This window comes from Gopherus evgoodei, chromosome 4 (assembly GCF_007399415.2).
Source record: "Gopherus evgoodei ecotype Sinaloan lineage chromosome 4, rGopEvg1_v1.p, whole genome shotgun sequence".
Lineage (NCBI taxonomy): Eukaryota > Metazoa > Chordata > Testudines > Testudinidae > Gopherus > Gopherus evgoodei.
The window spans coordinates 65,446,797-65,463,597 of NC_044325.1; the positions used below are offsets into that span (position 1 = coordinate 65,446,797).

A 16,801-nucleotide genomic window follows, 5' to 3' on the forward strand; every position below is an offset into this window, starting at 1 on the left:
GCTTGGCAGTTCATAACCCCAGCACCTCTAGGCTTGTCACTTCAGTTATGAAAATACAAAACTAGCTTGAGCCCCAGCACCAATTTCATTACAAATGAAGCACTGACTGGTCTAATATTGAGCCTCTTGGCTGCGGCTGGGGCAGCATGATACCCAGTCGGGTGGAATCCCTTCTCTCAGACAACAGCCCAAGCTCCACGGTTAGTTCAGTCCTGCTCAGCTCAATGGGAGGCAGGGAGGAGGCTGGCTGCTGCAACAAAGGTCAGGGTCTGGGACACTGGAGGTAAATAACCACCAGTGACAGATGCACTGCATAGTGCCCTACTGGAAGGTGCTCAGGTACCCTGGGGGTAAACCTTGGTATAAGACCCTATAGAGAACACAACAGACCAGGTTCACTGGCCTGCAAAGGCATCATCAGGCACCCCCAGGGTGAAGGGCAGATTGCTTCTCCCTTGGAAATGTAACAATCGCTCGCTAATTCCTCCTCTGCCAATCCCAGCCCGCTGCTCCCTCCCCCAGCTCTGCAGCCCGCCAATCTCTGCACCAGGGTTTGCTTTTGCGGGGTTTCCCAGCCCTCCCTCTCTGCAATTTCAACCCACTCCTTTTTTTTCGGTCTGTCAGTTTCGCGTTTTGATCTGCCTGAGCCACCATAGCCTAGCGAAGCCGCCTGCTGGGGCTGTGTGTGTGAGCGCTGAGAGGCTGCTGCAGGCACAGTCGGATTCCGCACAGGCTGGGGCTGCCGCGGGGGGTTGCGAGCGGGAGCCAGCCTGGAACTCCGAGAGCGGAAACAGCTGAGCGCGCAGGCGATACACTGTAGCCAGCCGGGGAAGGCGAGCGGCCCCGAGGGGGAAGAATACGGAGCAGGGGGTTGGGGGCACTGGTCAGTTTCAGCCCCGTTACAGGCTGCGGGGAAGTTCACCAGCGGAGCCGCAGATCTTTCTCCCCCATCCCCTCCCCGCACTTCTCTTCCCGCAATTTTAAAAACCTCTCCGAAGTGGTGACGAACTCCGGATTCTCGCTGCAGTTCGGTTCTCGCTCCTCCTCTGCCCGGGTACCAGTGCCGATGCCTGCAAAGCTGTGACACCAGGAGGCGGAGGAGGAGGAGTACGCTGACTTCGGAACTGGGTTTTCTTTCAGGGAAGGTTGGCTGGATGGACAGAGAATTGGATAAATCCTTCTTAATCGCACGTCCCTGCTACCCCCCCGCCCCTTCCAGCAGACACCGCTCCTGCTGCACCAAGGTAATGGAAATCGGCCCGGGCAAGCGCCTGCTTGAAAAGTTCGTTTTATTTTTGGAGTGGAAACGTTCTGATTTAATTAAAACGAACCAAATTACCCGTCCCCAGAATCTCATTTCTGCAAAATGAGTGGGCAATGCTCTGAAAAGGGCTCGCAATCTTGCTGACTCTAGCATTCTTTCCCTTCCTTCCCCCCATCTTGTATGAAAGCGAGGAGGATATTTTAGTGCAAACTACTTCAGTTAGAAACCTGACTTGATTCTCTCCCCCACCCCCTCCAGCTCAGTGGCTTGGGCAAAGGTATAGAAGGTTTGGCTCGAGATCTCTAATCCTTGCCAGCGGTCACGATTCCTTGCTGATCTCCTTTATAAATAGAGGGGTGTGTGTGTAACATTGTATGACTTTATATTTAGATAATGTACAATATTTAAAAAGCAGAGGTAAATTTATGAGAGCTTTAGAAACACCAGCAGTCTGTCTCTTATTTACTCTCTGTACCTTAGTGTGACTTATATTTTGTATTTGTTATTGTTTATTTAAATACCAACAATGTGCTCTGCATCCTGTAAAGCACAGAAAATGAAATGGTCCCTGGCCTCTGCACTAGACTGTGGCACTGATTTCGTAATTGGAGCCTGCTGACTGTAATGGGCTCCGTGTGAAAAGCGACAAGGAGTCCTGTGACACCTTACAGACTAACAGAGGTATTGCAGCAAGAGCTTTTGTGGGTGCGTCTGACGAAGTGGGTATTCACCCATGAAAGCTCATGCGCCAATACTTCTGTTAGTCTATATAAGGTGCCACAGGACTCCTTGTTGCTTTTTACAGATCTGCACTAACCCGGCTACCCCTCTGATACTGTCTCCATGTGGGTTCCAAAGGGCTGCTTGCCTGGTTCCAACTTCTAGATCAGAGTATCTGTGTTTAAAACTTAAATCCTGAAAATTCTCTCATCAAGCACATCAAAATTATGTCTCTCTAGATTTGTAAATTACTAATAAATACAAAATTGTCATTTGCAACTTCTAAAAAACTTCTTTGCCACCACGAATGAATGATACCCCAGCCATCCAAATCCCAGAAAGACTTAGATGGTATCCATTTTTCACTCTGTATTCCCTAGAAATACAAAGGTACAATCTATTGGGAATGGTTTTTTGACCCATGAATCCTTGTTTTTTAGATTACAGCTGGTCTGATGCTCTAGCGTCTGCAAAGGAGAAATCTGAAAACGTGCTCGAGCACCTTGGCCCAGAAGCCCACGAGTTCTGGTGAAGCAGATTGGGGAGTCCGCAGAAAACGGAGTCAGTGAGAGACATGTGAAGGAGTGTGAATTGGCCCTGAGCTCGTGGGTGTGCTGGCCACAAAGCTGGGCTGATTTACTGACGTTTGTTTTTGAGTGGGGTGATACTCTGCCTTCACCCAGGTATGGTGTCGGTTGAAGGATCTACGATAACAAGCAGGATAAAAAACCTTCTTCGCTCCCCATCCATTAAACTGAGGAGGAGCAAGCCTAGAGGCAAGCGAGAGGACATCAGCAGTAAGGTGAGTGAGCGAGGTGTTGGCATCACATTTAACTGTGTTTCCTAAGGCCCTGTCTGTGCTAAAAATACAGCCATATTGGGATGCCTGGCCTACAACGACAGTATCCCCAAGTAGAACTAGAGCATAGCTTTGTTTTGTGTTAAACAGGACCTTAACTGTGTCTCTGAACCTCACTGAAGTCCAAGGCAAGCCCCTCCTACAGAAGCACTGTATTTGCACAGCTTAGATGTAACTGATGTAGCAGCTTCACAATAAGTCATGTTAAGAATGTTTACTTTGGAGAGAATATTAAACGGATCCAGTAGTGCCTACACTCTGGTCAATGGGCTCTTGCTGGCCATTCACCGAGAGCTGCCTGGTTTCCATTAGGCTGGCTCTTCAGTATTTATGAAATAAGGAGAATACCAGGGCTTTGGAACGGAGCTGGAGCGTGGAGCAGCTCTGGAGCAGTGGAGCTGCAGGTTTTTGCCTAGAGCTGGAGCGGAGCCGGAGCACAGCTCCAAAGCCCTGAAAAATACGAATGGAATTGCTATAGGTGCCATAGGGCTTTATGTGATTGCGAATTGGAGGGGGACCGTTTGTAAGATGACAGATCAGAGAAGAGGTGTCCGTGGAATTATTCTCTACTCAGATGTGATCCACGTGCTAGAGAAGTGTGAGAGCCCTTGAACTAACTCTCCCTACTTTGTGTGGTTTTCATAATTAACAGGAGTAGCAAGAATAGTTTTCAGGGATGTTTTAGCTTATAAACAAGTGGGGGGGGGGGGAATGGAGTTTTTCCACATGGCCCATCCTCCTCTTGGTGTCACTAAAGTCAGGAGACTGAATTCGTGACAGAAACAAGCATTCCTCTGAAATTGACTGATGTCATTAAAAGAGGATGATAACTTAATTGCATGGTCAAACAGAAGGCGAAACCAGGCTGGGAGGTATTGCCCAGTGGCTAGAGCAGGGGACTGTGAGTCAGAGGACTGACATTTATTCCTGACTCTGTCACTGAATGACCTTGGGAAAATCACTTAGGCTTCACATACCTCAGCTTCCCCATCTATGAAGTGAGGCCACTTATTCCTCATTATTGTCAGGCATCACTAATAAATGTGAAATTCATTGGATGAAAAGTGTTGTGTTTGTTTAAAAGCAACAGCTTCAAAATGTAGCCACAGAAGTGAAGAAGGCACATACAACTGCAGGTGAAGTAAATTAGTTTAAATGTTTTCTCTCTGTCAAGTTTTTTCCCCAGTTTGAAATCTTGCTCTTAAAAGTGTGGATCAGGGATGGGCTTTCTCTGGGTAGCTGCTGAATACCAATAAGCCCAATTCTGATCTCTCCCCCGCCCCATCCCTATAGGATAAACAGTACTCTTTCCCCTCATCCCTATAGGATAAACAGTAGTCTTCCCCCCAAACACTTTGGAGAAAGTAGAGTCCTCTCTGTTTCTGTATAAGATGCATGTGCTGCATTCAGGACAGCCCAACTGGACTCTGATGCCTGCCAATGATCCACACTTTTTATCTGCTGATGATGAGTTTTTGGTTGGTCTGTGTCCACTGCTAATTTTTCAAACCATAAAAAAGGACACACGTGCTGTACCACATTGGGATTCAATTTCAGTAAATGGAAAAGGTATCCAGGCTCTGCTGAGCACTGCCTGCTCCTTTTCAGAGCCTGAAGCAGCTGCTAGGTAAACCCCTGGCCACGCCCTTGTACCAGTTCAGCCCTTTCAGAAGAGCTTCATTGTATCTGTCTGAATTGAGTATTGTGAGGTACTTTTGCCAATGCACTTGCACTGCAAGTTTTCTGATCCCTGCAGGGAATGACAGATTCATCCCACACCATTAAATTAAGTTTTCATATCTCATTAACAAGTGCATCAATGCAGTAGGTCAGTGAGATGCAGAGAAACAACTGTGTGAGGCAGTAGGGGCTGCTTCTTGTGGCATCTCCTCGATCCGTCCTTGTTCTGGGGAGAACGTGGGTGGAGGCAATTTATTGTCCTGAAATGCTACGTGTTAGTGCTCTGGGAAAATGGCATAGGTGTGTCTGCCCTCTGGTATAATTGAGTTCAAAATCAGATTAATCTCCTTGCCTGACTTCAGTGGGACTGCTGGTACACAGGTAAACAGGATGTAGTCCCTTATCAGAGGTCCAGTAGGAAATGCTTTCCTATATGTATCACTGGAGATGCCTTCTCTTGCCACATACATGTTCTTATGCCTTCCTGAGGTAACTAGCAGCTTCTATCACCATAAAGCTGTATGAGGCACCTTTCTTCTATTGGAAGGCGCAACTAGCATTGAATGATGGTGTTAAACATGTAACTCCTGAATGGGTTCCTGGTTTGTTCACTGTCCAGTGAGTGCCCCCAGATAACAGGCGAGGTTGATCCCAGGCGATCGTTAACTCTCTGCACTTGTATGTTGGGCAGTCTGGAAAGTGTCAGCATTCAAAGGGTTACATGCCATGTGATCATGTGCTTTGTTGCAAAGCTGTAAGTAGCGCCAGAGTATGGTGGCATATGGGCTTTATGGCAGTGATTGGCCATCTCTTTCTGGTGAATGCTGTATGCTTATGTAGGAGGGAGCAGGACTGATGTTCTGGACGCATACCTGAAAGGAGAGACCACACCTTGTATGCTAAGTGTACTATTAGTAGTATCAGGGTGGGTGGGTGAAGGGCTGCCCTTCTCTGGTAAGAGGGCAGAACCATTGAGCCCACGCTACTAGTGATTTCTGGGGACAACAAAAGAGTGAGGTCAAAGCTTAATAATGTGGGATCCAGAGGGGGACACGGAGCAGAGAACCCCTGACAGCGCCCACCGCTCCTCAAAGGCATCCAGGGACTCCATGGATGCTGCCCAGAGGAACTCTGCCTGGAGACATGAATTGACAAGGGAGTGGAAATAGACCCCACGGTCACAGAGCACCCCCCTATCAGTGATGAATGGTGAGGAGGTCCCGTGACTTTGGGGGGCCAGGGAGGGATGTGCATAGAGCAGGAAGTGCAGGGAAAAGTGTAGCCAGACCCTCATAAGAGGTTCTGGAGGAGCTGCAAGAGGGGCTGTAACCTGACGCACTCTATGTAGATGTGCGTCAGGGTCTCCCTCTCACCACAAAAGGGACAGGTTCTCAGGGGAGTTTGTGAACCTGCCAGGTACATGCCTGTACTCATAGTCCCGTGAAAGAGCTATCAACCAATATCCCCGAAGGGCCATGGGACCACCATAGTAGGCGTAGGGAAAAAGTGTGATCCCTTCAGCTCCGCATCTCCTCTGCTGAGTCCTTAAAGCCCATGTCACCTCCAGCAGCTCGCTTTAGAATTGGTTAAAAACCTGCAGCAAAGGGCTGCCTTGATATGCAAGTGCTGTGATCTGCCCTATGAGGGGAGGCTGTACCATCTGCTGAGGATAGCTAGGGCTGTGGGTGAGGCCTCCCAGGCTGGTGTGGGACCTTCTTTGTCTCCAGGGCTTGGGAAGGTGATTAGAGATGCCTGTGCAAGGGGTTTGAATAGGTCAGGGGAGGAGAAGGAGAAGCATTGTGCCAGCTGGCTTCAGTCTGTGGTACAGACCTATAATCCTGTGCTGAAAGCGGGCAGGCTATGAGAGGACTGCTCTGCTGAAACCTGTATTGCTCTGAGAGGAGGAGTGGGTGCAAATACAAATAAACATTTGCAGGAGGGCTATGAACAACCTGCAGAGCTCATTGGGAACTGCAAAAAGAAAAAACTGGATTTGTGACCTTGTTTTGTTTCTTTATGAATGCCTGAAAGGTGTGTGTGGGGGTGTTGTGAAAGGTTGCGTGCACTCTTCTTACATTATATGGTTGTCTATGCTGTATTTTGTGGAAAATTTTATGGACAGCTATCAGAGTAGCAGCCATGTTAGTTTGTATCTGCAAAAAGAACAGGAGTACTTGTGGCATGTTAGAAACCAACAAATTTATTTGAGCATAAGCTTTCGTGGGCCACAGCCCACTTCATTGGGTGCATAGATTGGAACATATAGTAGGGAGAGATGTATACACGTACAGAGAACGTGAAAAGGTGGGAGTTGCCCTACCAACTCTAAGAGGCTAATTAATTAAGATGAGGTATATGTGATGGTACTTATTAGGTTTTATGGGAATCTGACATAACTGGAATATGTTTTGTGCTGCCTGTGCCATGTAACATATCTCTGTAAAGGTTATGGTCTACTATATCTGTTCACCCTATTTGTACACATATCATTTTGTACTTGAGGTTAAGAATATTGGCTGTATACTTGCTTGATTTCTAAGTAAGCTTTGTGAGGCATTTGATCAGCTTCTTTAGGGAGGAATACTTGGGGAACAATGCATCTTGGAATGCTCCAATCCACATAAGAAGTCTTCCTGGAGACATACAAGATACCATGTGAACAATGACTTCTGCCTGTAAAGACTGAGAGTCATGCGTGGACACGTGACTTGCCCAGATGACTCCAGAACTCCATCTTGGAGTTGAACTTTGCTTAGGAGTGAGGAGAGGAGCCATAATGAAGAATCCCCTAGCTACCACCTGAGCTGGAACAAGAGCTGTACCAGGGGAAAGAATTGTGCCCAGGCCTGGAAAGGGTCCAGTCTGAGAAAAAACGTATTGAAGCCTCTCTAAGGGTGAGGCTCTTATCTGTGTTCAGTTTGATTACAGAGGGGGAGGGCTGGCTCAGTGGTTTGAGCATTGGCCTGCTAAACCCAGGGTTATGAGTTCAGTCCATGAGGGGGCCAGTTAGGGATCTGGGGCAAAATCAGTACTTGGTCCTGCTAGTGAAGGCAGGGGCTGGACTCAATGACCCTTCAGGATCCCTTCTAGTTCTAGGAGATGGGTATATCTCCATTATTATTTATTTATTATAGATTTGCACATTTTTTTTATTTTGCTTGGTGACTTACTTTGTTCTGTCTGTTACTACTTGGAACCATTTAAATCCTACTTTCTGTATTTTATAAAATCACTTTTTACTTATTAATTAACTCAGAGTATGTATTAATACCTGGAGGAGCAAACAACTGTACATCTCTCTCTCTCTCAGTGTTATAGAGGGTGAACAATTTATGAGTTTACCCTGCATAAGCTTTATACAGGGTAAAACAGATTTATTTCGGTTTAGACCCCATTGGGAGTTGGACATCTGAGTGTTAAAGACAAACACACTTCTGTGAGCTGCTTTCAGGTAAACCTGCAGCTTTGAGGCAAGTAATTCCAACCCTGGGTCTGTGTTGGAGCAGACAGGAGTGTCTGGCTCAGCAAGACAAGGTGCTGGAGTCCTGAGCTGGCAGGGAAAACAGGAGCAGAGGTAGTCTTGGCACATCAGTTGGCAGTTCCCAGGGGGGTTTCTGTGATCCAACCCGTCACAGTATTATCGGCAGGAGGAAAAAAACTTTTGTAGAGATAATCAGGATGGCCCATTTCAGACAGTTTGACAAGAAGGTGTGAGGATATTTAACATGGGGAAATAGATTCAATGTGTCATGGTTCAGCCATTCCCAGTCTCTATTCAAGCCTAAATTGATGGTATCTAGTTTGCATATTAATTCAAGATCAGCAGTTTCTTGTTGGAGTCTGTTTTTGAAGGTTTTCTGTTGCAGGATTGCCACCTTTAAGTCTGTTACTGAGTGACCAGAGAGGTTGAAGTGTTCTCCTACTGGTTTTTGAATGTTACGATTCCTGATGTCAGATTTGTGTCCATTTATTCTTTTGCGTAGAGACTGTCCGGTTTGGCCAGTGTACATGGTAGAGGGGCATTGCTGGCACATGATGGCATATATCACATTGGTAGATGTGCAGGTGAATAAGCCCCTGATGGCGCGGCTGATGTGATTCGGTCCGATGATGATATCGCTTGAATAGATATGTGGACAGAGTTGGCATTGGCCTTTGTTGCAAGGATAGGTTCCTGGGTTAGCGTTTTTGTTCTGTGGTTGCTGGTGAGTATATTTGCTTCAGGTTGAGGGGGCTGTCTGTAAGTGAGGACAAGTCTGTCTCCCAAGATCTGGGAGAGTGAGGGATCATCTTTCAGAATAGGTTGTAGATCTTTGATGCAGTGGAGAGGTTTTACTTGGGGGCTGTAGGTGATGGCTAGTGGCAGTCTGTTATTTTCTTCGTTTGGCCTGTCCTGTAGTAGGTTACTTCTGGATACTCTTCTGGCTCTGTCAATCTGTTTTTTTCACTTCAGCAGGTGGGTATTATAGTTTTATGAATGCTTGATAGAGATCTTATAAGTGTTTGTCTCTGTCTGAGGGATTGGAGCAAATGCAATTGTATCTTAGAGCTTGGCTGTAGAGAATGGATTGTGTGGTGTGTCCTGAATGGAAGCTGGAGGCATGTAGGTAAGTAGAGCAGTCAGCAGATTTCTGGTATGGGGTGATGTTTATGTGACCATTGCTTATTAGCACAGTAGTGTCCAGGAAATGGACCGCTTGTGTGGATTAGTCTCAGCTGAGGTTGATGGTGGGATGGAAATTGTTGAAATCACGGTGGAATTCCTTATGGGCTGCTTCTCCATGGGCCCAGATGATGAAGATGTCATCAATATAGTGCAAGTAGAGTGGAGGTGTTAGGGGACAAGAGCTAAGGAAGCGTTGTTCTAAGTCAGCCATAAAAATGTTGGCATACTATGGGGCCATGCGGGTACCCATAGCAGTGCCGCTGACTTGAAGGTATATATAGTCCCCAAATGTAAAATAGTTGTGGGTGAGGACAAAGTCACAAAGTTCAGCCACCAGGTTTGCTGTGACATTATCGGGGATACTGTTCCTGATAGCTTGTAGTCTATCTTTGTGTGGAATGTTGGTGTAGAGGGCTTCTACATCCATACTGGCCAGGATGGTGTTTTCTGGAAGATCATCAATGGATTGTAGTTTCCTCAGGAAGTCAGTGGTGTCTTGAAAATAGCTGGAGGTGCTGGTAGCGTAAGGCCTGAGAAAAGAGTCCACATAGCCAGCCAATTTTATCTTGCTGATAATTGCTCATCTTAATTAATTAGCCTCTTAGAGTTGGTAGGGCAACTCTCACCTTTTCGTGTTCTCTGTATGTGTGTGTGTGTATGTATATATATATATCTCCATACTATATGTTCCATACTATGCATCCGATGAAGTGGGCTGTAGTCCATGAAAGCTTGTGCTCAGATAAATTTGTTAGTCTCTAAAGTGCCACAAGTACTCCTGTTCTTTTTATGGACAGCTAGTGAACTATTGGGATTTTGACATCACAGGTACCAAGGGAAGCAAAATCTGAGCCGTTGGGAGAGAGGATATTTTTGTTGGAATGTTAATGAAACACAAATAGCTTGATAACTTTTAAAACTCGAGTGCCTGGCAAACAAGTAGGAGAAGACTTATTTTTTAAATCTGTAGCTCCCTTGTCTTTTCTGTAAAGAGGAAGTGGTTGTACTCTGGTCCCCCAAGGAGACTTCCCACAGAAACAGAGAAGACTGACTGCTAGTCCTGATACGTGTAAGATTAGAAAAATAAAGAGCAACTGTAAAACAACAGAAAACTATTTCAGGCAGAGCTGGTTGAAAAATGGGATGTAGATTTTTTTTTTCCTCTCCAAAACTGTTTGTAAACAAAACCAGAACAGCAGCAAAAACAAAACACCAAACCCTCATTTGTCAAAATCACGAATTTAACATTTAAAATTTTTTTACTAACTCTACTTTTCCGCCTTCTTTCCCATTTCTCCTCCCCTGCTTCCATTTTAGATCCCTTCATTGAGTTCCTTCTTTGAGATTAACAAGCCCAGACCTGGAATATGTAGGATTTCATCTCCAGGTCACTGAGTATAGTAACTGCAAGTCTTTTTATTGCTGGCTGGCTAGTAAGTTATTGGAAATGAGTGCATTGGTCTTACTCCAGTTTCTAGTGGCTGGCTGTCCGCAAGACCTCGCCTGCAGTTGGCACCCTTGTTAGAAATTTCAGCAGAGAGGCTCAGCACTGAATGGGCCTGGGGGTTGAACTCCCACATGTCTCCACTGATGATCCCTGAGAAAAGCATTGGCAGAGCAGTGAGGAAACCTATTAGTTGAACAGGATTTCATTTAGGTCTCTAGGGCTGTAAGAACAGAAGTACATTCTGTCTCTGTGCTATAATGCACTGATCACTGTGGTATCTTAGGGCTGGTCTACACAGTTCTTATACCAATGTATGTGTATCTGTTTAGAAACCAATATAATTAAATTTGGTGAAATCCTAAGTGTGGCTGCAGTTAAACCAATGTGTAAAAGTACTTAAATGGATGGGAATAAGCTATACCAGGATAAGCACGTTTATACTGCTATAGTGGTGTCCACCCTGGGCAAGGAGGGAGTTTCATCTTTTGAATTAGAGCTATTTCTAAACTAATATTTGTAAATTGGTACAAAAATTGCATGTAGGCCAGACCCTGGAAAGTGAAATGCTTAAAAATGTAATCCTTTTTCCAATGATTGAAGTTCAGCTAAGTTCTGGTGGGGGTTTATTTGGGGACAGGACTCCTCTTAAATACTGAGAGACAGCCTTGATCCTGCAGCAGCCCACACTGACTTCTCTATTCACAGTATTTTAGAAAGCACATTGGACGTTGGGGTTGGTCTCTAGTGGCTCTGTGGGTGGCATTGTGTCTTGCAACAGAAGAGAGCTTGTTCGAGACAATCCTGAGCTCTTGTTCCTGGCAGGCATCTGGAGTGACACTGAGCCTGGGTCTGTACATAAAATTTAGATCGATCTAGTGATGTTGCTCAGGGCTGTGAAAAATTCACACTCCTGAGTGCTATAGTTAAACCAATCTAACATAACAACAGCCATACTGAGTCAGATCAAAGGTCCATCAAGTCCAGTATCCTGTCCTCTGACAGTGACCAGTGGCAGGTGCCCCAAAGGGAATGAACAGACAGATTATCATCAAGTGATCCATGCCCTGTCACCCAGTCCCAGCTTCTGGCAAACAGAGGCTAGGGACATCATCCCTGCCCATCCTGGCTAATAGGTCCATCAATAGATTCATGGAAGATAGCCATCTAGCTCCCTTTTGAACCCCATTATAGTATTGGCCTTCATAACACCCTCTGGCAAGGAGTTCCAGAGGTTGACAGTGCGTTGTGTGAAAAAATACTTTCTTGTGTCTGTTTTAAATCTGCTACCTATTTTCATTTGGTGGTCCCTTGTTCTTGTATTGTGATAAGGAGTAAATACAACTTCCTTATTTACTTTCTCTATACCACTCATGATTTTATAGACCTCTATCATATCCCCCCTTAGTCGCCTCTTTTCCAAGGTGAAAAGTCCCAGTCTTATTAATCTCTCCTCATACGGAAGCTGTTCTATACTTCTAATGATTTTTATTGCCCTTTTTTGAACATTTTCCAATTCCGATATATCTTTTTTGAGATGGGGCTACCACATCTGCACAAAGTATTCGAGGTATGGGCGTACCATGGATTTATATAGAGGCAATATGATATTTTTTGTCTTATTATCTATTCCTTTCCTGATGATTCCCAACATTCTGTTTGCTTTTTTGACTGCTGCTGCACATTGAGTGGATATTTTCAGAGAACTATCCACAGTGACTCCAAGATCTCTTTCTTGAGTGGTAAAAGCTAACTTAGACTCCATCACTGGAAAATGTAATCCTAACTATACATATACAGCGTGCATTACTTTGCATTTATCAACATTAAATTTCATCTGCTGTTTTGTTGCCCAGTCACCCAGTTTTGTGAGATCCTTTTGTAGCTCTTCGCAGTCTGCCTGGGACTTAACTGTCTTGAGTAGTTTTGTATCATCTGCAAATTTTGCTACCTCACTGTTTACACCTTTTTTCCAGATCTTTTATGAATAAGTTAAATAGGAGTGGGCCCAGGACAGATCCCTGGGGGATACCACTGTTTACCGCTCTCCATTCTGAAAACTGACCATTTATTCCTACCCTTTGTTTCCTATCTTTTAACCAGTTGCCAGTCCATGAGAGGAACTTCCATCTTATCCTATGACAGCTTATGTTGCTTAAGAGCTTTTGTTCCTGGCAGGCATCTGGAGCTTTCTGAAAATCTAAATACACTATGTCCACTGGATCTCCTTTGTTCACATGCTTGTTGATCCCCTCAAAGAATTCTAGTAGATTGGTGAGGCATGATTTCCCTTTACAAAAATCATCTTGACTATTTCCCAACAAATTATGTTAAGCCCTAGTATAAATGCAGCTACCTCGACAGAAGAATTCCTCTGACCTAACTACTGCTGCTTGGTGAGCTGGGTTACTTACAGTGATGGATGAGGGTTTTCTGTCAATGTAAGAAGCACCTACACTACAATGCTATAGTGATATAGTTGCAGCTGTGCCACTGTAGTGCCCATGATGTAGACATGCCCTGAGGTTGTGCTTTCAGTTCCTGAAGGAGCTTTTTGCATTGCATTCTGTCATCATCACCAGCTCCTCTTCCCTGCCATTGGCTGTGCAGATGATTCTGGAATGTTGTATGGATGGAATAAGGAGGCCTGGAATGAAGTGGGGGGCTTGGAAATCAGCTTCCCCCCCCCCGCAGTCTTTGCTTCAGGAAGGTGAGGGTAAAGCTTGTGTCGTGATCAGGGCTGGCCAGGGAGGATGTGGGTGAGCCCAAGTTTGGGAGCTCATGCTTGTTGGCTGCGTCCAAATACTATAAAGGACATATGTGCCTTTTCAAGAGTGTTGCTTGTTCCAAAATAATTTTTTGCATGTGCATGTCATGGTGATGTCTGTACGTAGAAAGGAAGATCCACAAAGCATAGTCAGCTGTTTCTGAAGCCTGGGCCCACAGGAGAGGTGTAAGGAAATTGTATGTTTGTCTGTCTTTTTGATAAATCTCATAATGGCATGTCTGTAAATCGCCACGCACGGTAGAAAGGTGAGTAGGCGTCGTTTTCCCCTCTTCACTGATGAAGAAACTCAGCTTTGGTGACTTCCCGTGGCTACCGAACGAGTCAACAGAAGAAATGGGAAAAGCACCCAGCTTTCCTGGCTCCCAGGCTGGGTCTTCATCTACTGGCCCACGCTGCCTCCTTTAGATATAACCCATAAATACGTGTTGCTTGCAATTGACAGACTGTTCATTGTGTTAACATTTTTATATGCACATTTCTCCTCTCCTTCTTTTCCTCTCCGTGCTACCTGTTATATACCACCCTGAAATTATCAGCTGGGGTAGAGAGGGTGAAAGCCAAACACAGTTTGTACTTAAAGGGGGAGGGCAAGGTTAATCAATAGCAATGTTTCTTTGCTAGGGAACTCCAGCACCAATCATTTCCTGTTCCTGGAGCAAGGAAGATTTTTTTTTTTTTCGGATGTAAAGTCGTTTGAGGCGATCTCTCAAGATGCACATTTCCAGTGCCATCTCCTTACATAGGGTTGTGGGGAGGTCTTGGGGCTGCGCCTGCCCCTGGGAGGAAGGTCGGTAAGACCCATTAGAGCCTCTTGCTAGGGGAAGAGAGGGATGGCATGTTAACAAGTGAGGTGCAGAGAGCGTAACATACACAAACAGGGTCATCTGCTGTGTGGATTTTAATGATTGCTACGTGCTCTGGGCACTCACACGTTTCTTGTCTGGATTATCTCTTACAGCACTTAAACCATGTATTGTGTTTGATTGTATATCTCCTTTATGTTTGTCAAATGGCATTTGGAGAGAGTGTGGAACTTGGAAATATAACCTTGCTTGTGAGGCAGGTTCTGCTTTGTCCCCATGACCCAGGTGCTGTGTTGGCTGTGGAGCCAGCCAGGTCTTAAATGTTGTCTCTGTGCTATGAAAATGGGTTGTAAAATACAGCCCCTGCCTCCCTCAGTTGTTGTCTCACTGGGGCATGGATAGGTTCCAAAGAGTTCAGCACCTTCAGTTTTGCTAGAGACCTGGTCAAAAAGCGAGATAGTTATGTTCAAGGCCAACTGAAGAAGAGGTGGACTTGGTCATGGTTTGACACCCTTTGTCATACATGGCTGTTGGTCATAGGGTAGGCCAACCTATGTTGTAGCATGGAGCAGTGTCTGCACTTGATTGGAATGAGACTACACTAGTTTTGGGCCAAACTGCTTCTGGGAACAAGGGGTTGGAGTTGAGCTGAGTGCACTATCCCTCGTGATATCGATTCTCCAGCTGTTGAAATGTAACCAGTGTTCTTGGTTTTCAAAGCAGGGATTGGCCGTCACCATGTGTTTTACAGTGCTTAGCAGAATGGCACTTTGATTTCAGTACTATTGCAATACTAATCAAACCCCACTGTCATCTGCTTCAAGCTTTCATAGGAGGCAGATGAATCAGATACAGTGTGGCTTATGAAGTCCTCCAGGGTTGCTGCAAAGCACCAGTCACTAGAACTTCACTCTGCTTATGGAGTTCTTTTCCCCAGACATAGCCTGTTCTATGCACTTTGAATGATTAGAACTCCAGTGAGGCTGGCACACATCCTGGCTCAGCAAATCTCCCACTGTAATGCTGGCATTTGTGAGAACAGCAGTGGGAGCATTTGCAGACAGGGCTTGGAAATTTCATTACCACAAGGCCATATAAACTTGATCACCTCTAGACAGCATAATAGTGAAAATGCTGAAGGCTTGTCTATACACCTGCCATTGGTACAACTGAAGGAGCTGTGCTGTGCACCAGTGAGATATCTCTCCCCCACCTTATCCTATGCTAGTGTAGAAAAAGCTTCATTAATTGCATGCAGTGATGTAGCAGCCATGTTGGTCCCGGGATATTAGCAAAACAAGGTAGATGAGATAATTTTTGTTGTTGTTGTTGTTTTTATTGGACCAACTTTTGTTGGTGAGAGAGACAAGCTTTTGAGCATACACAGCTGTAAAGCTTCATTAATGTTATCATTTGCGTGACAGTAGCAACCCACCGGCCCCAACAGACATCAGGGCCCCATTGTGCTGAGCCTTGTATGGACATATAGCAAAAGATGGTCCCTATCTCAAAGAACTTAATAGACCAGACAGAATTGTTATCTCCACTTTACAGGAGCTAAGACACAGTGATACTAACCTCCATTTCTTTGTGAGATCACAGATGTTTAAAAAAAACCCTCAATTTCCCCCTTTGTTAACCCTGATTCACTGATATTAACAATTTGGGAGCCCTAAATGAGATGAGTCTTCAGCAATATCAGGTATATCAAGAAGCATATAAATTAGACTGGAGGGCCAGAGGTAGTCCCAGGAATCTTGTTACTGTAAGCCTTGTAATGTTGCTAAGAATTCCTTGGCAAGGGAAGCTTTTACAGGAAATGGAACTATAGACAAGGCTCTGGACTGCTCTTGATGCAGTGTTTCCAGGCTAGGAGCTCTAAAAGTCAATCCCACACATTCACCAACATAGTGTGGCATTGGTCAGTGAAGCCAACATGGTTTCTAACTAACATGGAATTTCTAACTCAATGGAGTTTGACGCATGGCATTCCAGCTGCAATAAAGGGTATTACTTTTGCAAGAATGAAAACAATTTTTTATTTAGAAAATAATTATGTTCCTAACACCCTGTTGGATTATCCTGAAACCTCTCCCAAAATTCTCTTCTGGCAGGAGAGGACTCATGAGAAATGTCATCCAGAAAGCCTCTTTCCTCTGGAAGTAAAAGGGTGAAATTTTGGTTTATAATGGAAATCTAGTCACAACATTAACTAATGTCTTGATAACAGACACATATAATAGTTTCTGATAAAAGAACCACTGGTCAGAATCAGTTCAGTCTGAGAGCAAACTGTTTTCTGAAGCTCTGAGATGAATAAAAGGAGGAACCCATTGGTTTAACCTCTCTTCTTGTATTTGGTTTTGATTATAAGCTGTGGAGAACAATGCCTCCCAACCCTTCCAAAAACCCCTCCCCGCTCTAGAGCCCGAGAAGCAGAGGGCAGCCAGCATTGAAAGTGGTTGTGCTTAAGATTTCCTGTGCATAATAGTGTTAGAATTTAAATGTTCCCGGAAGGCTTTGAAGTTGACACTTGATGAAGATGAATGGCATAAGGGGCCAAGGCCTCTAAAGGTT

General features: G+C 45.0%; 1 protein-coding gene across 4 annotated transcripts in view; it reads left to right on the forward strand.

The window, feature by feature from the left end:
- Window positions 1-665: 665 nt before the first annotated feature.
- The window catches only part of MAPKBP1 (mitogen-activated protein kinase binding protein 1), a 143,756-nt gene continuing 127,620 nt past the window's right edge, over window positions 666-16,801 (forward strand). For 3 of the 4 annotated variants that reach the window (XM_030559546.1, XM_030559547.1, XM_030559548.1), the window contains exons 1-2: window positions 666-1,244; window positions 2,425-2,786. In XM_030559546.1, coding sequence (XP_030415406.1) covers window positions 2,670-2,786 — 117 coding nt within the window. In that variant the 5' untranslated portion in view covers window positions 666-1,244; window positions 2,425-2,669. Of the gene's footprint in view, window positions 1,245-2,424; window positions 2,787-16,801 lie in introns of those variants that run through there. The other variant, XM_030559550.1, reaches the window with a different exon arrangement.